At 39.1% G+C, this 24684-nt stretch overlaps 2 protein-coding genes across 2 annotated transcripts; both read right to left on the bottom strand.

The window, feature by feature from the left end:
- Positions 1-2366: 2366 nt before the first annotated feature.
- On the bottom strand, positions 2367-4231 carry LOC140225133 (uncharacterized). The gene is made up of 2 exons (XM_072302899.1): positions 3888-4231; positions 2367-3501 (listed from the first exon to the last, which is right to left on the bottom strand). The coding sequence occupies exons 1-2, from the start codon at positions 4089-4091 to the stop codon at positions 3157-3159; spliced, it is 549 nt and encodes a 182-aa protein (XP_072159000.1). The 5' UTR covers positions 4092-4231; the 3' UTR covers positions 2367-3156.
- Positions 4232-4482: 251 nt separating this feature from the next.
- LOC109036057 (uncharacterized) lies at positions 4483-24312 on the bottom strand. Its single transcript, XM_072302306.1, has 7 exons — positions 24169-24312; positions 21925-23497; positions 14748-14900; positions 14181-14258; positions 13418-13483; positions 7836-8933; positions 4483-6033 (listed from the first exon to the last, which is right to left on the bottom strand). The coding sequence occupies exons 2-7, from the start codon at positions 22067-22069 to the stop codon at positions 5849-5851; spliced, it is 1725 nt and encodes a 574-aa protein (XP_072158407.1). The 5' UTR covers positions 22070-23497; positions 24169-24312; the 3' UTR covers positions 4483-5848.
- Positions 24313-24684: the final 372 nt, after the last annotated feature.

Below are 24684 nucleotides of genomic sequence, written 5' to 3' on the forward strand. Positions count from 1 at the left end.
TCTGACGCACTAATCATGATTTTCTGGTGCGAAGATGAGGTGTGAGCAGAGAACACCACCTAGATGACCTCAAACGATAATCGCATCCTCCACTCTCACCTGTCTTTTATTTCCACTCCAAAAACCTGTAAACTAGGTGTTTCGACAAACCGTCACCTTCCGGCCAAAGTATCACAAGCGCCATGCGACATTTAAACATTTCCGCCGCCATAATATTTTTTCAAGGAAAAATTCTTCAACGATGCTGTCCGAAAATTTCACTGAATTTTATTTTTGCTGCCGATAAAAGTCAGTGAAAGTTTCAAACTGATTCAACCAACAATTTCCGTGTACAGAAATAAAACGGCGGCGGAACTTTTCAAAGATACGGCTCGATTGAAGACTTCAAAATTATGAACATTACTAGTCAACATCCTTGTACGTGGACTATCACGCACGATACAGAAGAGCGCCTTCAACTTCAACCCATTCCGTAATCTCAATACAAAATTTCTGATACCACTATTCGTGCGCCATAACAGTCATTTTGCGTAGCCGGTTGCTTGAAGGCAAATCATTTGCCCAGGCAACATGGTACGAATTTCAGCAATGTGAATTGCCCCCCTGCCATGCAAAAAGTCCGAACCCCAGGGTATCCCCCCCCCCCCTCGAGATTTCCAACGGTACGAGTGGAATTAATCCCGGTTTGACTAGAGTCCCTCTATAGAGAGAGTCAAGAAAACACGGCGCATGGATGTCACAAACGGGAATAGAGATTACACAAATTGAGCGTTTTTTGTAATCTTTGATCTCCTCATTCCCGAATTCTTGTCTCCATTCCTTCTCTCATTCCGTTTGTTCCTCGCCGTGCCCCCACTTCCCCGGCCCATTCCAGTTTATAATCTTTGCAATGGACCACTATAGACAAGGTGCGAATTTAAGCATTCTGATACATGCTTCTTAACCAGAATTGCACGTAGAACACGATTCATGCAACGAAAATTACTGAAACCAACTCCTAACGGAGATATTAACATTTTTATTTCATATTGGTTACGAGGAATTTGAACTGCCCGCTCACAAGAAACTCAAAGCTCTACGTGAGTCAAATCGCGCACTACAACGGTTTCAGCAAGCTTCTCAATCGAGCGATGTTCATTTCCCACCATGTGTTTTTCAAACTATAAGTAATTCGCTATAGCTGAGCCAAAGTGTCAAGATGGAGGTTGCCAGATTTTTTTATCGCAGAGACGCTCATGATAACGTTTAGCGCGCGATGTGAATCACGTAGAGCATTGAGTTTTCATGAGCAGGTGGTTTCAATTCACGCACCAAGAATCATTAAATATCTTCGGAAGGAGTTAATTTTGGTAATTTTCGTTGTGCGCATCGTGTTTTACGTAAATTTTTGGTTAAGAGACATGTATCAGAATGCTGAAATTCGTACCTTGTCTAGTGGTCCATTGGTTTCTTCCCGTCTGTGACACTGTTCAGGGCTAAAACACGGGAACCAATCGAGAGAGGATTCGTATTGTCTTTACTTTCAATATAAAGGGACACTAAGGATGACGAGAAACCAACAAACACATGATTTTCTCACGTGGGTATAGTTCCGATTTTTCTCAAAAAGTGAAGGTATCGTCATGAAATCATCCGTCATCGTCATCGTCATCGTTCGTCATTGAACCATCGGGCCAAAGTATAACAAACGCCATGCGATGCTTAAAAATTTATGCTTCCATTTCATTTTTTTTAGAGAGAAATTGTTCAACGCAGCTGTCGGAAAATTTCACTGCAGTTTCTTCATGCTGCCTTTGGAATTCAGTGAAATTTTCAAGAAGACTCAACCAACAATTTCTTTGTAAAAAAAGTAAAATGGCGGCGGAAATTTTGAAACGTCGCATGGCGCTTGTGATACTTTGGCCGGTGGTTGACGATATCATCGGCGCGTCAGGTTCACTGAGTTCATAGCCCATGGCTCTGAAACTGCAACTTCCGAATTTGGGTGCTACAGCTTCGGTCTGAACCTAAAACGTCGCCGATGGCGTGTCTATACTATTAGCGATGATGGCTCTCAAGCCCGTTAAAGAAGAAAAAAAAAACAAAAAAATTAAAAGCTGCGGACGCACGCAGCAAGTTTTTGGAGTCACTTGTTTGGTAATGCAACATGTGATAGGGAATGAAATAATGCGAGCTTTAAAAAAAGTCACGCGCAAGGTCACGACCTTGGCAGTTATGGATTGATGAGCTTGATTGATTGAACTACCTGTATCTTTAATTGCTGTGCGCGAAGCAAAAAAAGGTTAGGTGGGTCTCTAGGGCACAACCAAAGACATAAAGACGGAGTGCTCGTATCTAAAAGCACGGGGGAAAAGTGAAGCCTGGTTTGGCGCTGGGTGTTTGTGTGAGTGTGTAAATGAGCGCGGGAATCCATGGCGGCAAACGGAAATTTGATTTGAACTTGTCCTCTTGATTTTTCCACATTTCTTCTTCGAAACGTATTTTAAATGCCTAGAACGAATATATTAAGAAAGTTGGGACTGCGTCCTATTATATAACACCTACTTTTGCTCGGTAATAGGCAGTAATCTCAGATAAAGTTAGTTTTTCTTCTGCTCATGGTGGTTCTGCCGGTTCAAACAGGCCATTACAGTCGTAGATGACCGTTACTCCAAAATGAAATTAATCGCTCGACGACGGACCAAAACTAACCTAAAGTTATACAAATATGAGTGTGTAAGTGAATTTGGGCAAAAATCAACCTAAAATACTTTGTTTTCGCAATTTTATTTAGTTCCCGCCCAACATTTGAATTTCAAACTTGTCTCGATTTCGCCGACAATCCTCTAGCCAATAGTAGAGGTGATTGAAAAGAAGCTTCATTTTTTGCTTTTAGCGCTCCGTCTTTATGTCTTTGGGCACAACAAGAATTTGACATCAACCTTAGTCTCTGTAAACGTATTTAATTTCCTCTGAATTTGGCAAACCCACACGTGTGGGGGTAAATTTTAACAAAATAGAATCCGATTTTATTCTACTTTATTACGTTTAATTTAATTTAATTTAATTTCAATTCAATTCATTTCGGCTCCCAGAACCGAGAGAGCGGTTACATGAACCGAACAATACGGCCGATGTTGAACACCGTACATTTGGTTCATATGACCGAAGTTGACATCATTCTTTTTCTTTCTTTTCATTGTCTGTAAGTGTGGATGGAGCTCTAGTTGGATGTGGAGGAGGTGGATTCTTGTAGAATTTCATATTCTCCCAGTAATGTTCATCTGCTTTCTCGTTATCCTCCCCTCCGGCAGCTTTATTCCGTTCAATGGAGTGGTACGCGAACTGCTCCGGGTCCGGCCAATTTCTCTTCCTGAACAATTGCTTCCACTGCATATGGTATTCCTCGTGACTCAAAATGTTCACTCCCGTACCCTGAAATGCCTGTTTAAGCCAGTCCACGGCATATTCCACCGTGGTGTCCGGATGATTCTTGATTTTATTGAACTCGGCGGAGTTGACCTGAAACGTGATAACAGAGTTTACGATTAATCTGCATGGCGAACTGGTTTTTGAAAGCTATAGACAAAGCGATCCTTTGTTCTTGTTTTTGCAGCCTTTTCCCCAAATTGAATTGTTCTTTTATTATGTGTATTTTGGCTGATTAAGTTGTTTTTCATTTTCGTTAATGTAGGAAGTGGAACACAAACCAACCGTAATTTTATGTCAATATTGATACAGTTTGCGGGTGAATTTAGCGCGGAAAACGATGTAGAGACTCGGAACCGCCAGAATCAACCAAAGTCTTGGGTTATTTTGTGTTTTACTTTCAGGATTAACCAAACGTTAGTGATGGGGTTTTTCTCTGTGTAGTTGGCGCTTTAATGATTCATGTAAAACTTTGTTACCCTGAACTTGCCCATGAGGCTGTAGAATTGCCAGTCTATCTTGCAGTCGCATCCGAAGACCGGCTGAAGGTCCACGTCGAGGTACGGCTCTGGATCTCGAGACACATCGCCGTTCGTGATCGGAACTAACCGGCCACACGCGAAGAATTCCGCTGGGTCCGAAGGAGCTTCTTCTGATGAGGGTACGAACGCGAAACCCCACATTTCATGGCAGCGTTTGATGCACTGTCGCTTCAACGCCGGCGAGTTGATCACTGGGATGTAAAAGAGAGAGATGAATAGTTGAGATTTTGTCACCTTCCGACCTAACTATCACAATCGCTAGGTGACGTTTAAAAATTCTCGCCGACGTTTTATTTTTTGCAGAGAAAGTGATCAACGAAGCCGTTCGAAAATGTCACTGAATTTTATTGGTAGCATACAAAGAAAATTCAGTGAAATTTTCAAACGGATTCAACCACACTTTCTCTGTATAAAAATAAAATGGCCGCGTAAGTTTTGAAACGTCACATGCACATGGCGCTTGTGATACTTTGGCTGAAAGGTGAACTTTTTTTTTTTTTTTTTTTTTTTTTTTTTTTTTTTTTTTTTTTAGGTGTAATGAATTCTATCAGCTCGAGAGGGTAAAAGGAAAAAAGAACAACTTGAAAATGAGAAATTCTGAGGAAGAAGGGAAGAATGAAAGCAGTAGTAGTCAAATATTTGTATTCTCCGGTACCCTAGCTGCTATGGACATTTACACTTCGATGGGAAAAAACAAGATACCTTTATTTTCTTCGGTTTGTCCTATTAGGAAGGAAATAATGGAGAATAACACGAAACAGTAAAACTTCTGGACAGGCATTGAATGAAAACAACATTTAGGAATACGTTTATGGGAAATAAAATTGAGGAATAAAAAAGTACCCTTTTTTCATTTTATTCGCATGTTTTTAGAATTATTGTGCATATTGATGGTAAATCATAGAATCTTTCAATCGCTAATCGAAGGTCCATGAAGAGTTTTCCAGCAAATAGTCGGGATAAACCTCACTAGAAACTGCATTATTTGCAAATGTTCTCGCAAATGTTTCGTAACTTGGCAGATTCTGACCTAGTCCTCAAAGAAATGACGGGGAGATGCGGGTTTATTTCATTGGTTCACGTCATACGCGTCGTCGTAATAAAATACAAACTGTCTTCGCCCGTCGAAAACCCCTTCAGTTTCGTGTGATACTTCACCCTCCACACTGGAGTTAAAATATTTGTATCAAAATTCATTCTGAAACTTGATAGTAACTCTTAGGATATTTCAATTCTTTATTGTTATGGAAACCTGAACACAATTAATGATCAGACCACTCTAAGTTTTAACGTTTATCACGATAAAAAATCGTATACTTCGCTTACCTAACCTAAACCTAACCTCACCTAGCCTAAACTAACCTAACCTGAGAAATGTACCATTTTTTTCGAGGACACACTATTTCGCCTTTATTTCACAAAAATTGTCTTAATAAGTTTTTGGACCCTATGCTCGTGTATTGTTAAAGAATACCTGCATTCCACAATTGTGGATGCTATGCTAACTTCGATGTTTCGAAAAAATTATCCCAAATTAAAGTGAGCATGGATTCCAAGATCTTGGACGTGATGAGCAACCGAACATTTTATAGCTGAGCATGGATCTAAGTGCAGTTTGCCTAACGATACTCGTTTTTATAAAGATTCTAGCATTCCACTCATATGTTCAGAATCATTGTAGAGAAGTCTAAAATTTGGTAAAAATGTCTAAAAGTGATACGTTTCGTCGCCAAAACTTGCAAATTCTAGTTCAAATTCACAATTGGAAACCGATCGAACCGGGGTTTTGTTTTCGAGCCATAATCGAACACCAATCATGGTTATTGTTGACCCTGGCCATTAGTAAAATATGAGAGACGAAGCTAAAATGAGTGGAGCATTAAATTTTTACGAAATATTCAAGTAATGTTGAATTTTGTTGACTTACATGCTACCCGATCCTCATCCTTTAAAGGACCGCAGTTTTTTTCAATCCATTCTCTGGAGCGCGTTTGTTGATCTATGGCTTCTGGTTTGAATTGATCTCCATGAAGATCGGACAGTTCCTGACGGAACAATTCCCTATGAGGAGCAGTGTGCATAGCTATTCGAACAGACAAGCAATCAAATCACAAACAAAGCAAGGATTTTATTATCCAAACCTATACCTATTTAATTTATTTGAACCACGTTCATCTTCGGGGTCCTTTCCTGGAATGTATGAGTATCGATTAGAACAATTCACGAAAACATTTTTTTTTTTTTCTGGTATTTCCGTTACGATTGGCACTCTTATGACTTTAGTCGTATTTTGTTCGCCGCAACAATTGTTTCCTGTTACCGATTTTGTGTTATTTGCGTCACTTTTTCACAACCAATGAGAGCAAAGCAGCTAGAAGTGAGGTTAGAAATTTTTTTTTTTTGAGAGCTTGCGCACTCTAGGTATAGTTCATTGGCCTTAGTCGTGTAGACAAACAGCCACCGCTAAATGATGGGAAGATTACAACAACAGTAGAAACAGAAGTACAAAGGAAGAAACGAAGGAAGAAACGAAGAGAAACATCCATGCCACTCCACGGTGACAAGATCTGAGACCATCAAATCTTGCCACCGAGGCCGGGATTCGAACCCGCGACATCTAGGTCTGTGATCAGTTGCGCTAACCACTTGACCAACCGATGTCGGCGAAATCTTGTTAACAAATTTACACAACAGCCGTAACAAGCTCTGAGGACGTTCCGATTGTTTCGAAACAATGTCGCAAAACGTTGCCAAATTGTGCAAAATAATGAAACGAATAAAAATAGGCCACGCCCCTTAACATAAATAACATTCGAACAAAATACGACTGTTACGAGATTTTCCGAGTTGTTTCGTCGAACAAAATACGACTTTTATATTATAGAGTAGGGTATGATATGGATTACATTTTGCAATGAGGAACCACTATTCTCGGCTCATTTTAGAAACAACTTATATTCCATTGGTCTCCCTATGCAGAAGGGTGCTTTTATAGAAGAGCCAAAGACAGTGGTCCCTTTTTGCAAAATGCATGTAATCCATATGATCAGGTCCGATTCATTGTCTCGATCTTTTTTTCTGGGGTCAATAGGGGGCCACATCATTGAAACCCCTTCCCTGGATTTGCCATCGGTATATTCAACATTTTGAACGCACCTCTGAAGCGTGAAAATGGTATTGCTATGCTAAGGAAGAACGCCGTATGGACATTTGAGAGTTGGCAAATTTTCCCTGACAAAACATATGTTTGAGAAAAGTTATACGAATTTTTTCTTGAAATTGTCAGATATTTTATGTGAAATTGCGAACAAAATTGTCTGACATTTTTTATTTTCCACTTCAAATATCCCACGAGGGATAATCTTGCGCTTTACCGTCCCTCAAGTCCTCCTCCGTCTCTTATCAAGCTAGCCCCAGATAATCGTTATTTGAGACCATCAAACTCGGGTCACCTGTCCGGGAGTCAAACCCGGGACCCCCCGATCACGGTGCAAGCGCTACAACCGCAAACATTTTAAATATTTTTTTTTTTAAAGAAAAATATTCACTATTTTCTCAGAAAGTTCGTTATTTATTGAAATAAATATGACAGCGTCCTAAGACTCACACGGCGCACAGTGGATCGAACCAACAGGATAGTTCGGGCAAAATTACGAAACTTTAAGCGCGTGTAACTCCGTTTATACAATATTTTGAGGCTCTTAAAGTGGTTTCACTGGGTCACTCGTGAAATTTCATACTACAAGCACCCTTTAAAATTTAAAATGTGACGAAATAAACATCAACATTTGCAGTTTTAGTCAAAAGCTTTTCGTCCGACCTCTCTAATATACTCGATCAACTGTGAGGCGTTGTTTCTTAGCATGACAGAGTACCGGTCCTTACCAAAGTATCTGAGCAATTTATTTTGCAAGTGAAAGAAAGCCACTTGATGAGGATCGTTAGGATCGATATTGGGAGCTGCTGCGGGCAGGAAATGCTTCATCCGTTGACCGACGCCCGTCGGATCTCGCCAATTTATTCGGGCAAATTTGAACATCCGGGGTGGAGAAGGAGGCACCTCTGGCGGCGGGGGTGGAAGGGGTGCAGGAGGTCGCGGCTGAGGTTGAGGTTGAGGCTCAGGCAATCCCATGTTTTGCATTTCCCTTCGCCAGCTCGCACGAGGGAATACAAATTTTCGCGGCGGCGGTGGCCACTGAGGATCTGCAGGCTTGGGTGGAAACTTAGGTGGAGATTTGGGTGGAGACTTAGGTGGAGATTTGGGTGGAGATTTGGGTGGAGACTTGGGCGAAGGCTTGGGTGGAGACTCGGGCGAAGGCTTGGGTGGAGACTGGGGTGGAGATTTTTGTGGAGTCTTGAGCGGAGACCGCTTTTTTGAGGAAGAGGTTTTAGGATCACTGGTCGAGGTTTTGGGGAGCTCAATGAGACCCTTGGGGAGACTTATCGAAGGTTTCAGAGGTCCAGGTGGAGGCAGGGGCTTATTGGGGCTGGAGGGGATCTGTGTGAAGTGGGGCGTATCCGTGAATTGAAGGGTGGGCACAGGTGATACCTTGCGCGACCCCCCAGGCGACTTTTTGGACTGTTTCTTAAGGCCTCCTTTGCGCGGCAAATCCTCTGGTGATTTTTGGCCCGAGGTTTCCGGTGGCGTTTTAACCGTTCGGTCAGGCGAGGTTCTTCTGCGCCGTTCGAGTGAACTGCTACGTGATTGCTCTGGAGATCTTGACCGTGGCGAATCGGATTTGCCACGCGGTGGTGAGCGCGATGGTGAACCGGTTGGGGAACTTCTTGGTGAACCAGTTGGCGAGTGTCTTGGCTTTGGCGAGGAGGGGGGCGTTGGTGTGCACATACATCGGGGCGAGGAACTGATTTCTACCGTATATGCGACATCTTGTTCAGGGAGGCAAGGCGAGACGATGGTGCATGTTGATTTAGGTAATTGTAACTCTGTACCAATGGGCAGATCGTAGCACCACTCAATGTCAACTGTAATAGAGCAAAATATAGTGTATCATTAACTCCGAAAAAAAAGTTTCATTTTCTTTACGACTACCGGGGTTATACCTGAAGTATTGGTATGTTTGCGCCGTTCTCTGATTGGCTCAGTAGTTGTAAGGTTTTGTGAGGCTTTCGAGGACTTCTACTTACAAAAAAAAATATTGCAATATAGAGAATACTCTGAATAATGTATCAGAAATCGTTTAAGTCCCCTTTCCCGTAGAAATACCTGGAGTATGTACGTTAAGGTGATTAAATTTGACCGTTTAAATTTCGTTTTTTTCAACTTTTCCCGAAATTTGGGGACTTGCCAACGTAATGTTGAACTGATTTCGACCTTACTGAGATAAAGTGGAGGCAAATCTAGGCGAAATTGGCTTATTTCGCGGGAAAATTGAATGACCTTTGAATTGACGTATTTGGGGGTCCGAGCCCCCCCTTAAAATTAAAACGAAGTGATTTCTGCAATTTTTACTTAAAAGCGGACACAATTTGGTACATTTTCCCGTTTTAATTTTTTCTTTACGATAATTTGAACCGGAGTTATGATTTTTTGAAAATAGGTCAAATTTGACCTTTGGCCTATCATAACTCGGTCAAAAATTAAGATATTGATCTGCGGTTTGCGCCAAAATTCTTAGTTTTGTATGCTCTTTCGAATGAGGCATCACAAGATAGGGGTTGCCATTTGAAAAAAAAAGTTAGGGGCCCCCGCGCCCTCCCTGAGGGGGGACCAAAATTTTGACCCCCCCAAAAGATGGTCCCCTTTGAGATAGGGACATTCCCAAAGTTTCATTACCCTAGCTCAATTCGTTCAAAAGTTAGCAGGGGTGGGACGGACTTTTGGTACACCCTGTATGTGCATTAAAAACACTATGCCCTGTAAATATTTTTTTATTGAGCGCGCCCACTCTTTGTGGACGTTGTTGGCCCCCTCTGTCTCTGACTCGCAACCTTTATTCATTCGACCAGGCGCCATGTTCTCAATGGCGCCAACGGGTTTGGCTTTAAGTTTATTTTCTCTCTCCTTCACCTATTACATCATTAAAGTTTTTGGTCATTCTGTGATTTGAAGATCCTGATCTTCAAACAATTCACAACTGCACAACTGTTTGTTAACAGTTACAGACAATTTTTAAACGTTAAACATAGTGGCTTTTGAAATTAAAACATGAGTTACTTGAGGACGTGACAGCGACTCTGCCTGCCTCATAATCTGCTTTAATATACGATCAACGTGAGTGACTTGAAGACGTCACAACGCCACTGCCTTATTCCTTACTAGCCGCTGTGGCTCGCTTCGCTCGTCTCGCGTCTAGCCGGGGGCTTCGCCCCCTGGACTCCCGGTCACTCGCTTCGCGAGTGACTTACGGCTCGCAAGCGAGCCGTATTCCGTGCCGTAAATGCAAAAAGATGATAAAGTAATGTAATCCAATAAGAACTCTTTTCTGAATACATGAATACGAGAGGCATTCCTTCCTAAATTAGTTTTCCTGTTTTCAGTTCCGTAATGATCTTCCTTGTAAATTTTCAAAAGAAAAACGAAATTACGCGAAATTGCCAGGAAGCATTATGGGTAGTTTTCCGGTAAGGGATTTTTCTTCGGGGGGGGGGGGGGGGGGGCATTAACTGTGAGTTAAAAAAGGCGAAGTCCCTCCGGAATATGACAATGTTAGCCCTGCGCACTTGGTATTGGCCAGTAGGAGTAGCTCACTGGGGTCCTCCAGGACTCCAACCAACACCACGCCAAAGCAACAGACTTATGAACGAACGGGGTACAAAACGCATTACTTTAAGAAAGAAGGATTTTCGGTTACTCGGCACTGACCGGCAAAATACATGTAAATTTGGAGTTACTCCTCCTAGTCGTTAGCTACTAACTCAAGGAACTCATTAATTAGTAGACACACTAAAAAGAGACAAACTTCATGCACAGGACGCAACAATCTCGCACATTTGCACCCAGAAAATATGAGCAGAAATCGTGTAGAACGTTTCTGGCGAAAACAGGTGTACAATAGCCTCGCACTGGGTTGGACACTAAAAAACCGAGGATATTCCGTAAAAAAAAAGAAAGGAAAGAAAGTATGAATAGAAATTGCTAAATATCCATTCATCGACTGGCGCGGCCGCAAAAGAACGTATCTCGCGAATACAGAGGCAAAATAGTATCACTCAGTATCGGACACTCACAAATCGGAAATGTTCCGTGAAAAAAGAAATAAAAATTGAGCAGATATTGTCAAGTACCCATTGATCAACTAACATAACCGTAAAAGAACGTATCCGACGAAAGCAGATGAGCTATGGGCAACCTCTCAAAAAGTCGCGAGATTTCGAAATCTAATCAGTGTTGCTCTCGAGATGCAGGATGCAGCTAAGTTGGCAGCGTACACGAATAGACTGATTTTCGGAGCAACTCAGAGGAAGCAATTCAGTCCTGAAAACATTTTGTTTCCTGTTTTTTCCCACGGTTTTCCTTTGCTCTTCGATAAGGTGGCTGATGTAGGGGTAACGGGAGGGACGAACATAATTCTGCAGTGGTAAGGAAGAACGCCGTATGAGTCTTCAGACGTTGCCAAATTTCCCCTGGAAAACCACTAAATTTCAGGAAAATTTTTGAATGCTTGTACAATTTCTTGGATACTTTTGTTTTTAATTTGATCTAAAACGTCTGAAAATTTCATGGAGAAAATATTCATAATTTTCCTCAAAAATAAACATTTTATCGAAGAAAATTTGGCAACTCCCGAATGTTCATATGTCGTTCTTCCTTAGCAGGGCAGAATTGCAAACACTGCGCTTTAAAAAAGAGACCATTTTCGGCTTTTCTTCAAAGTATTCGGACATAACTCCAATAAAAATACAATGAGAGGATTAGCGCGAGGTTTGGATGTCGCTCCCTGGTCGGAAAATCATGTTTTGACTCGTCTGCCGACAAAATCTCGTCAAAGCGTTCAAGAACAGCTGGGCCTGGACATGAGTCAGGAGACCAGGCGGCAGCAATAGATCTCAATTCGTCATCCTTTTTTCCCTTCCTGCTCGGCCTAGTGGAGCTCCAAAAAAATTGATGAAATTTCTCTCATCGGGTTCGATTTCAACTTTCTCAGTAAATTTACGCTCTGCTAAAAAAGTATATTACAATGAACTAAATTTCGTCGTGATATGTTGATAAGTAACGGAAATATCGTTCAGCAAGTTATAAATGCAGCAGTTGTGGTATCGATCTTAGTGTACCGTAGAATCATGTATTTTCATTAGTTTGACCACCATTCTGCTCAAAATTTCACCGCGAATCGAAAAATATACACTGTAAAAACAATTTCCGAATGATAGAAAAAATTGCATTTTTACTGTCTTTAAATTTTGAGGGTCAGATTTTGTTTGGCATATGAGACAATAGGGCTGCGATCCCGTAGCGAGCAGTCTCGGTCTCGAGGGTTGTTAGACAAAAGGACGGGAAAACCCATGTCATCGCGCCGCTTCGACAGTTTTATGGAACCACGTAGCTGCGGCGGCTTCCTTTTATTCAGACAGAGCAGTGCTGAGACAGAGTCCGAGTTTGACCTTCGGCGTTGGGTGAAGGCTGTGTAGTAGTAATATGGAGAGGGGTCTATTTGCATCTCTCAGCGGTTTACACAGATATGGCTGAAAAATTGGAAATTCTCATAGTTTTGCGAGCATCTAGGAGCTAGAAGCTTTCAATCGACCCAAAAATCGTAAAAATCGCCCCGGTAGATCTCTCAAAATAGGCGTTACAACAGGAAACATAACCAATTCCCGGGAACTTAAGGCCGGAGGGGGGTGGATTTGGCTTTAAGAGCGTCTCAGGAAGAAGAGTCTGAAAAATTTGGAAGTCTGACAATTTTGCGAGCATCTAGAAGCTAGGAGCTTGCGGTCGACCCAAAAATCGTAAAAATCGCCCCGGTAGATCTCTCAAATTAGGCGTTACAACGGAAACATACCGCAACTCTCGGAAACTTAAGGTCGGAGGGGGGTGGATTTGGCTTTAAAAGCGTCTCAAGCGAAAGAGGCTGAAAAATTTGGAAGTCTGAAAGTTTTGCGGACATCGGGACGTCAAGGGCTTTAACCAGAGTCAAGCATCGTCGAAATCGGTCCGGTAGAACTCCAGAAATAAGCGTTACAGTGAAACTCCCAACGATTTTATTTATATAGATTGGTCTGATTTAATGTGTGATCAAGATGGCCGTCATGGACTTTATTTTGTCTTTTGAATACGTCTTTGAGCCAAAGTGATGCAGAAGTAACCCATTCAAAGCTATCGTCCAAAGAAATTAAGGGTTTTTTTTTGTTCTTGCGACACAAATTGCACCGCTACGTGATATTGACTCCTTTTTGTAAGATAAAGATGGATGAAAAAAATTGCAATACGAAAGTACAAAAGAGAAAAATACAATCTCGGATAGAATGACATCTTTGTAAGACGTTGAACAAAATAAATCTGTTCTCACCGTCAGAAGATTCAAATTCTTGGGATCTCTGTCTACTTGTCCTACGACGCACACCCTCCAAAACACCTAAAAAACGTAAAAGACGTGAATTAACAATGGAAGGGATACATCTGGAAGGGACTGTAGAGGGTAGCATAAGGCACCTATCATTGGGGCGTATTAATTCTAAAAGGAAGCATGTTCGCATGAATTATATCAATATTATGCACACGATAATCGCGGATGTTAAACGCGATCTTCCTCTTAAGTGTAGATCCATCTATTTAAGATAAATAGTAACAGGAATTGAGAATAGTGGCAGGCCGACGGCCGACGTCATGTGACTCATGTGAGGGTAAATCAAAGCTTTCAAAGATTTTGAATTTATTTGGAGAAAAATTGGTAAGGACTGAATATTAATGCACCGTTTTTCCTCGCACAGAGTACTAGCCCAGAGCTTTAGCTGAGTTTCACAATATTCGTGGACAGCTTGTTGCAAACTGACGTTTTTGCTTCCCTCCCCTTCACCCTCGATATTGTCCAAATTTTGTCAATATATTATAATCATCATTTCTATTGCTCACACTGAGGCAACTTGATTTGCGCACCTTCGACTTGGAATCAGCCTATGTAACACTTAATTTCAATCGAACCCATTACTTGCTCTTGATATGGATTCAGTCACTTTCATCTTATTCCGAATCCGGGGATCAATAAATTTCACGTAAAATAAAACAAGTTTTCTTTATCAAAGTAACGTAGGTTTGTGAGGAAAATGAAATACCTGATGCCAAAGCTTTCAAAGATGATGAGCCATAACTTGCAGCTTTTTTCACCTTTTCTTTTACTCCTGAGGCTAAACCTGAAAATAAAACGAGATAAAGGCATTTGTGGGGTAAAATGTCTACAAAGCGTGCACAAATAATAACATAACTGAACCCACTAATGCCGTGAAAAAAATTAATGAGCCTATGTAATAAACCTGTATTGAATGGCTATGTTTTTTACGCTTGTTGTAGTGACTTTTCAAATTGACGTGAATCTTAATTTTTCTCTAATTTCGGATGAAGATTCAAAAGTATGATTTTTTAATTCTTTTCAGCTGCTGTGTTTTACAAAAAATGTTTTTATAGTGCGAAATGATAAAAAAAGAAAAAGAAACATCGATTAACAAATCGGTCTCCAAACTACTTCTTCACTTAATTGTTCATGAAATTTAGTCTTTAAAGAAAGCTCAATAATCGGTTTCTTATTCGATTTACTTGAGTTATATTGCTTTTAAAATTTATATTCTTTCTCTGCTTTTATCTCTCCTTGTCCCTCCGTTTGTCTCTCATTGTGTGAAACTTACTTTGAGCCTGCCATGATTCTCTCTCGGCATCGGTTCTATCGGTCATGAATGAATCGCTTCTGAGGCTAAATTTGCTGTCAGAGAGGCTGCGAAAGCTCCCATAACTTTTACTCGAAAGATTGCGTAGACCTTGGAGACCACCCGAGATCATACCTAAAAATGGAAAAATAAGATTTAAAAAATTATTTCACGTACAACTATAAAGAAAATGCCTCTAAAATCTCAGCTGTAATCAATTTTGATACTTTATTCCACTCCCTGAGACCACGCTATTTGGAAATCCGCTTATCTAAAAGTGCCTTACGTGTTCATCATCATAGCAATTTCAATACGCACATAAAGTTTCTTCGGAAATATGGAGTCAAATTTCTTACTATAGTAAAAAAAAATAAGGCCTTTTTTGTGTGTACGTCCGTGTCATTTCGCATTCTCATTGGTCTTTCATTAACCAATCAGAAAACGTCATTGAAAATCCCCGGGAAATTTAAATGTATTCTTCCGTAAAGGAATTATTGATAGGTAGACAGGTATAAAAATGGATGTATTTCTTCTAATAACCAGGATAAAAGGGAGGATTATTACCTATACAGGATAGTCCTAGAAAAACGGGATGTACCTATATTAATAAACCGGGATAACAGGAAGGATATCGATCATTGTGTATCGATATTCGATACATCGTTTGTTCTAAAGCAGTATTGACTGGGATAAAACGGGATTTCTTCATAATAACCGGGATAAAAGGGAGGAAAGTTACATCCTATACGGGAGAGTCATGGATGAACGGGATGTACCTATATTAATAAACCGGGATAACAGGAAGGATATCGATCTTTGTGTATCGATCTTCGATATATCGTTTGTTCTAAAGCAGTATTGACTGGGATAAAACGGGATTTCTTCATAATAACCGGGATAAAAGGGAGGAATTTTACCTATACAGGATAGTCATGGATGAACGGGATGTACCTATATTAATAAACCGGGATAACAGGAAGGATATCGATCTTTGTGTATCGATATTCGATACATCGTTTGTTCTAAAGCTGTATTGACTGGGATAAAACGGGATTTCTTCATAATAACCGGGATAAAAGGGAGGAATTTTACATCCTATACGGGAGAGTCATGGATGAACGGGATGTACCTATATTAATAAACCGGGATAACAGGAAGGATATCGATCTTTGTGTATCGATCTTCGATATATCGTTTGTTCTAAAGCAGTATTGACTGGGATAAAACGGGATTTCTTCATAATAACCGGGATAAAAGGGAGGAATTTTACCTATACAGGATAGTCATGGATGAACGGGATGTACCTATATTAAGAAACCGGGAAAACAGGAAGGATATCGATCTTTGTGTATCGATCTTCGATACATCGTTTGTTCTAAAGCTGTATTGACTGGGATAAAACGGGATTTCTTCATAATAACCGTGATAAAAGGGAGGAATTTTACCTATACAGGATAGTCATGGATGAACGGGATGTACCTCTATTAATAAACCGGGATAACAGGAAGGATATCGATCTTTGTGTATCGATCTTCGATACATCGTTTGTTCTAAAGCAGTATTGACTGGGATAAAACGGGATTTCTTCATAATAACCGGGATAAAAGGGAGGAATTTTACCTATACAGGATAGTCATGGATGAACGGGATGTACCTATATTAAGAAACCGGGAAAACAGGAAGGATCTCGATCAATGTGTATCGATCTTCGATACATCGTTTGTTCTAAAGCTGTATTGACTGGGATAAAACGGGATTTCTTCATAATAACCGGGATAAAAGGGAGGAATTTTACCTATACAGGATAGTCATGGATGAACGGGATGTACCTATATTAATAAACCGGGATAACAGGAAGGATATCGATCTTTGTGTATCGATATTCGATACATCGTTTGTTCTAAAGCAGTATTGACTGGGATAAAACGGGATTTCTTCATAATAACCGGGATAAAAGGGAGGAATTTTACCTATACAGGATAGTCATGGATGAACGGGATGTTCCTATATTAATAGACCGGGATAACAGGAAGGATATCGATCTTTGTGTATCGATATTCGATACATCGTTTGTTCTAAAGCAGTATTGACTGGGATAAAACGGGATTTCTTCATAATAACCGGGATAAAAGGGAGGAATTTTACCTATACAGGATAGTCATGGATGAACGGGATGTTCCTATATTAATAAACCGGGATAACAGGAAGGATATCGATCTTTGTGTATCGATATTCGATACATCGTTTGTTCTAAAGCAGTATTGACTGGGATAAAACGGGATTTCTTCATAATAACCGGGATAAAAGGGAGTAATTTTACCTCCTATACAGGATAGTCATGGATGAACGGGATGTACCTATATTAATAAACCGGGATAACAGGAAGGATATCGATCATTGTGTATCGATCTTCGATACATCGTTTGTTCTAAAGCAGTATTGACTGGGATAAAACGGGATTTCTTCATAATAACCGGGATAAAAGGGAGGAATTTTACATATACAGGATAGTCATGGATGAACGGGATGTACCTATATTAATAAACCGGGATAACAGGAAGGATATCGATCATTGTGTATCGATATTCGATACATCGTTTGTTCTAAAGCAGTATTGACTTGGATAAAACGGGATTTCTTCATAATAACCGGGATAAAAGGGAGGAATTTTACCTATACAGGATAGTCATGGATGAACGGGATGTACCTATATTAATAAACCGGGATAACAGGAAGGATATCGATCCTTGTGTATCGATCTTCGATACATCGTTTTTTTCTAAAGCAGTAATGACTGGGATAAAACGGGATTCCTTCATAATAACCGGGATAAAAGGGAGGAATTTTACTTATACAGGATAGTCATCGATAAAACGGGATGCACCTATATTAATAAACTGGTATAACAGGAAGGATATCGATCATTCTGTATCGATATTCGATACATCGTTTTTTCTAAAGCAGTAATGACTGGTATAAACGGGATTTCTTCATAGTGACCGGGATAAAGTGGAGGAATTTTACCTATACAGGATAGTCATGGATAAAACGGGATGTACCTATATTAAGAAACCGGGAAAACAGGAAGGATATCGATCTTTGTGTATCGATCTTCGATACATCGTTTTTTTCTAAAGCAGTAATGACTGGTATAAAACCGGATTTCTTCAGAGTGACCGGGATAATATGCAGTAATTTTACCTATACAGTATAGTCATTTATAATAGTGGATGTAACTATGTTAAGGAACCGGGATAAAACACATCAAATGCATCATGAAACATAGCAAACACATCAAACACATCATGAAACACGTAAAACGCAATATACACATCATGATACACCTAAAACACATCAAACACAACAAACACATCATGAAACACAATCAAACACATTAAACACAACAAATACATCATGAAACACAATCAAACACATCAAACACAACAAACACATCATGAAACACAATCAAACACATCAAACACAACAAACACATCATGAAACACAATCAAACACATCAAACACACCATGAAACACAATCAAACACAACAAATCGCATGTATCGATAATCGCACGTTTCGATAACCGCATTTATCAACTTCCTGGTGGAAAAACAGCTCACAGGGTTTTTAAATTGCCACTTCAGATGACATCCGAAAACGACATTAAACCGGCAAAACTTACAACAGCATTAAAACAAATATTAACAGAAGTTGATTTTATAATATGGGATGAGGCTTCAATGATATTGTCAACAGCTTTTCAAATAGTGAACGTAACCTTGCAAGATTTAATGAGAAACAATGATCCATTCGGAGGAAAAGCAGTTTGCCTAGGCGGAGATTTCAGACAATTATTGCCAGTAGTAAAGAAAGGAAGCAGAAATCAAATAGTCAAATCAGCTTTAATAAGCTCTCCTTTATGGAAACATTTCAAAATCTTCCACTTGAAAAAAATATGAGAGCAAACAACGAAGAATTCAGTGAATGGCTGCTACAAATCGGAAATGGAAAGAAAGAAATAGTTGAATTCCCATCAGAAATGATATGTAATGAAAACATTGTTGATAGCATTTTTAAAGAATATAACGAAGAAACATTAAAAACATCAATACTTCTTGCATCCAGAAATTGTGAAGTTGACAGATTGAATGAAGAAGTACTCTCAAAAATGGAAGGAGAAACAATTGTGAGTGAAGGATTCAGTTGGGCAACTGCAGTGGACGGAGACCTGACAGACCAAGACGAGTTAACTCTGAGATATCAACCAGAATACTTAGCTTCACTGAACCCTTCAGGAATGCCAAGTCAAAATTTGAAGTTAAAAGAAGGAGCTGTGGTTATGTTACTACGCAACATTTGTATCGAGGATGGATTGTGCAATGGGACAAGATTAATTGTCTTAAAAATAAATAAATACATTTTGCATTGCTCAATTTTAACCGGAGAAAAAAAAGGAAAAATAGTTTCACTACCAAAAATTACACTTAACACAAAAGAACAAACGAACCTACCTTTTGTTTTGAATAGGAAACAATTCCCCGTTAGATTAGCTTTTGCTATGACTATTAGTAAAAGCCAAGGGCAATCGTTTGACAGAGTGGGAATTTTTATAGATAAAGAAAGACCAATGTTCGCTCACGGGCAACTGTATGTAGCATTGTCTAGATGTAGGACTAAAGAGGGTTTAAAAATAAAAATCATTAATTTTGATGACGACAAAAATAAAAACACAGCAATGAACATTGTTTATCAAGAAGTTCTGCATTAACTTTGTATATTTTCTACTGTTTAAATTGAGGAATGCAAAATGTACTTATTATCTTAAAAACAATTAATTTTGTCCCTATGAACAAACCTTTTTTTATTATGTATATAACTTAAAATTATAATTTCACTAAACGTGATGGACGCACGGAGAACGCCCAGAGTTAACGCCAGGGGATGAAACCCCTTGGAGACTTGATGGTACAATTTTTTATCTACCAATATTATTCACGGTAAAATTAAATCACCCAACCCAAGTAGCATTTTTCAACGGAAAAATTGCGATTTTATCGCCGATAAAATAAAAATAATAAAAATAATATTGGTAGATAAAAAATTGTACCATCACGTCCCCAAGGGGTTTCATCCCCTGGCGTTAACTCTGGGCGTTCTCCGTGCGTCCATCACGTTTACCGGTCGCTAGGATCATCAACATATGAACGATTATCGCCTCAGTCGCCACGGTGGTAGGCCAACACTTTTCCATTAGGCTATGGCCGCAACATGATTCCCAAGTGCGAATTGCCTCTATGTAGATGGATCGGCGCTTCGCAACCTTACAACTTTTTACATTGCGTTGACTGACACCGAGTTTTCATTGGATTTTTTTTTTTTTTTTTATTTTCCCTCCTCTGTACTTTATGAAATACGTACTGTACTTTATGAAATACGGTTGGTAAAATGAGGTTCTACTGGTAATCTCATCATTCTGTCTTTGTAAAATTACCAAGAATAGTGAGATGGCAAAGATATCGATGGACCTTGGTAAAAACGCCGATATTTTTTATCGCCTGTGGTAGAATTACAGAGATAAAATGGTAAATTAAGTTACCGGGAATTGATTACGAATAAAAGTGGTATTCTTACCTGGAAAAATCAGTAAAAATACCGGTCTGCCTTTCTAACATTACCAATGATTGATAAAAAAAAGAGATGGTAAAGTTACCAACGGACCTTGGTAAAAACGGCAGCGGCGGCGGCATAGAAACATGTTTCATAAGCGTCATTCATGCGTTAGTAGGCGTTGATGAAAAATTGCAATTTATTGCAATTTTATCTCTATAAAATCGCGTTCGATAAAATCGCGATTTTATTGCAATTTATCGCGATTTTTCTCCCGATAATATTGCGATGATTCGCCGTCGATAAAATCGCGATTTTTTTATCCGATAATATTGCAATAAATCGCGACGTCGATAAAATCGCGATATATTCTCCGATTAAATCGCAATTTATGGCGATCACTACTACTCGGGAATTGCAGCAGCAAATCCAAAAATTGTTACGCATCACCGCCACTCTTTAATTTAAATATCAAACCGACCTGTGGCCTTTTATCAAGGTTAATATAAATACATCCCGTTTTATTAATGACAAACCTATTATATTTCGTTTATATTATATTATATTCTATCCTATTTGCTTTCCATCCATTTTATTTTATCCCATATAAACCGTTTCAAACTGATTATTCACCTTTTTTTAAAACTCCAACCTTAATTGAAGTAAGTTTTTAGCTAAATTGAAGATGATCTTTTGAATGAATAAGCACTTAACAGAACTTCAGCAGTATTAATATTAATACAATTTACGAGAATAATGTAAATTAAAAAAAATTAAGTGATATTTTCATAACGAATTGACAGAATATACGAGGGGGTTGGGCCGCGGAGCGGCCAGGGGGCGGAGCCCTCTAGTATTTTAAAAAAAAAAACAATTCTGATAAGACTCCAATTAAGTTTATTGTGCTCAGATAATAGTTTGAGTCAATCGCCGATAATAGGTTGAGTCAATAGTTTGAATCAATTTGTGTTCATTCCAAATTATCCTGAAATTTTGAGGGTATGCAACCTTTACAGTTTCTCATCGAACATTTTTTGTGACATTTTGTGGTGTATGATGCTGGAGATTAAAAATGTTTGTCTTTTGTATCAAATCTAAAGGACAAAAGTGTAACAAATGCGCACATTGAAAGAAAAAACGGGATATTATTATCTTCCACAGCTCTGGGAGTACAAATAATCATTATACGTATTTCTGCCGAATGGAACTGTGTGCATTAAGACAAGGGTCCTAAGACCCTTAAGAATATATGCACATAGGGCTCACGTCAGTGCAGTTTTGCAGTAATGAATGTTGTTTTTAGTTAGTTTGCGAAAGTGCGAATCTCTGAAAGAAAAAGTAAGAGAGTATCACATATGTTTACCAAGCGCCGGGTAAAGAGTCCCTCGGATAAGGGGACCCCTGTCGGCAGACAAGGGTTAAGAAATTTTTTATACGTCTAAGGTGTGCATCAAAAAAGCAAACGATAATGAATTCATTGGATACAATCAGAAATTTAGGAATATTGTTAATTTATAATCGGGGAATTAGCAAAAATTTGATAAATAACTTACGCTGGACTGAGCCTTTAAATCCTGTGCTCGCTTGCTTTTGCCCAGCTAAGAGACAGAAAAATGAGGTTTGGTATAAAATAAACACAGAAATACGCGCACATAGTGCTAGCCGACGAAAGGTTCTTATAAATCGAATCGGGCGCATGAAAAAAAAACGCTATTTAAAAATCGGAAGAAATGGGAGGGGGCAAAATTTTGAAAACTTTGAATTTCCATACGATTATCAAATACTGTCTATTTAAAGGCAGGTTTTTGATCACAAGAGACGAACACATGCACTCAAACGTGTTAAAATACTTCATTCATGTTAAAATATATATTGATAATGAATTAAATTGAAAATTAACTGGAGTTTACTGGTGAGTTTTAAGTGCAATTATGTGTTCCTTTCCCTTTATCCTGTACAAAAAAAAATAAAAAATAAAAATCACAAATCTTATAGTCCATTGATGAATGAGTAATTGATGAAGAAAACTGACACGACAATTGATAACATAACCCTCATCTTATAGGACCTGTTTTCAGGCTATCCAATCAATGAGCACTAGTGCTACAGCATGCTAATATATACCCACATTGTACTTGAATTATTTTTTTTTTTATTTCCTCACAAATCTATTCCTTTTATCCTATTTTACGATTGTGTCTCCGTGTCTAACTCACCGTTTGAGCAAGTTTCACGAGACCTCTATAAGTATACCGTCATGATGCCGGAAAGGTCACTGTCATGATGCCCGAAAGGTCACTGTTATGATTCCCGAAAGGTCACTGTCATAATGTGTCAAATACTGTCACATGCGCTGAAAATTTGCTAACGACCTGCTTTTTATCGTTTTTCTTTCCTCGAAAGCATAATGCGTAGGAAAGATGAGGTGTAAATCATCAGATGCAGGGTTTATAAAACATGCATGAACAGCCACCGACCTGTAATGAAAAGGACTGTACGTGCACTGCCCCGTTGTTACAAGATCCGTTTTTATTTTTTTGCATTTGCCACCCACACTATGGTTCCACAATTAATTAGACGTATACCAGAAATTATCTCGGATCATAAAAAAAAATGGGAGATAAAAATAAGATTCTAATCAAGATAATGTTGCGAATATCATAATTATTCAGGAAAGCGAGTTTAGTGCCGTAAAATTGTTTACACCATCTGAATATCAAGGGCCTAATGGAGCTTCTGGAGCTCCGTTATGTGTCAGGAAATCATGTTGTAAGTACCTACTGATTCCTGTTGAACTTTCGCGAGAAACACGATGGTGTGATGGTTTTCTTTGAAACTAACTCCAAACCTTAAAAAAAAACTCTCAAGCTGCAAGCTGTAATGAAGGGGATATTCCAGGCTATCCTGACAACCTCTACATCAAGTCAAAATCTCCATGCAAATAAAAGGACAAAACATAATGTCATAGGGAGAAAATAAAGTAACGGGGTTGCGACTCCAAAACTGAAAACACGGCAACCCTGCTGATGTACCTTGAGAGGTTTTTTGAGCTTTGTGGTTCGTTTCAGAGAAAACAAGTGACACCACTGTGTTTCTCGTAAAATTTTACGCAAGATAGAATATGTACTTGAGGTGATTCGATGGACGCCATATTTTGAGTCAGAACGGCATGCGATATATCGCATCAATTGGGTCCATTTTTTCAGCTACTCGTCATTTTTCTGCAATTTTGAGATCGCAATTCTGTTGTCAGGAGACTAAAGCACTCACTTACCAATTTTAACAAAGAAATTCAACGTAATAAAGGTGTGGTTTTTTCAGAGAGAAAATATCGCATTCGAGTGCAGTTTCGATATCAGTATCGAATGCGATGTTTTCTCTCTGAAAAAACCACGCCTTTATTACGTTGAATTTCTTTGTTAAAATTGGTACGTGGGTGCTTTAGTCTCCTGACAACAGAATTGCGATCTCAAAATTGGAGAAAAATGACGAGTACACAGAAAAAAATAGATGGTGCTGACGACAGAAGCTTTTGTTCACACGGCTCCCGTAGTTTCTTTGTTACACTTACAGGATTTTTCTGTTGTGAGGACAGAACTTCGGTCGTGGGAACAGAGTATTCTGTCCTCATAACGGAAGCTTCAGTGACTGTAACAAAGAAACTGCGGGAGCCGTGTGAACAAAAGGTTCTGTCGTCAGCACCATCTATTTTTTTCTGTGTAGCTGCAAAAATGGAACCAATTGATGCGATATATCGCATGCCGTTCTGACACAAAATATGGCGTCCATCGAATCACCTTAAATCGCAAATCCAACAGACACGCAAGAACTCCATTTCTGTAAAATGAGTCTCAATAAAGCTTATAAAAAGTTAGAAATAATGAAGTGAATTCAACTGGCGTGATAATAATTTTACTCTGCGGAAAACGTTGATCAAGAAATAATACAAGATAATGTAAAAAATAAAAAAAAAAAAAAAAAAAAAACCTGTGATATGTGTTACATGAGAAAATCTGTTATAAACATGCTTAGCATGTGCAAGCCTTCGCTCTGTTAATTCTCGAATATCGACCAAAAATACCGAACCCACTGTAAAACAATGGATTTTGTACAATGGTTTACAATGCGCACATCTCGCTTGATTTCATTATTTTTTATATTTCATTTTAACATTTATGATAGAGAATATACATATCAACCTATATTGAAAAATTGTAGATAAAACAAATGACCGATTGATTTTTTTGAAGTTCATCAAATTTCATTGAAGTTCGACAGTTCACGATTACGATACGATACAATCATCTCTGATG

Source organism: Bemisia tabaci, chromosome 7 (genome assembly GCF_918797505.1).
Source record: "Bemisia tabaci chromosome 7, PGI_BMITA_v3".
NCBI classification, from domain to species: Eukaryota; Metazoa; Arthropoda; class Insecta; order Hemiptera; family Aleyrodidae; genus Bemisia; species Bemisia tabaci.

Bases quoted from the DNA above. Each gene is read 5' to 3' on its own strand.
- LOC109036057 (XM_072302306.1), bottom strand. From the start codon at position 22,069: ATGCGCCCGATTCGATTTATAAGAACCTTTCGTCGGCTAGCACTATGT. The intron at 14,901-21,924 runs GTAAGTTATTTA...TTCCATTTTTAG, and splicing joins ATTTAAAGGCTCAGTCCAGC to GTATGATCTCGGGTGGTCTC. The intron at 8,934-13,417 runs GTGAGAACAGAT...GCTCTATTACAG, and splicing joins AGAATTTGAATCTTCTGACG to TTGACATTGAGTGGTGCTAC.
- LOC140225133 (XM_072302899.1), bottom strand. From the start codon at position 4,091: ATGTGGGGTTTCGCGTTCGTACCCTCATCAGAAGAAGCTCCTTCGGAC. The intron at 3,502-3,887 runs GTAACAAAGTTT...ATCACGTTTCAG, and splicing joins GCCTCATGGGCAAGTTCAGG to GTCAACTCCGCCGAGTTCAA.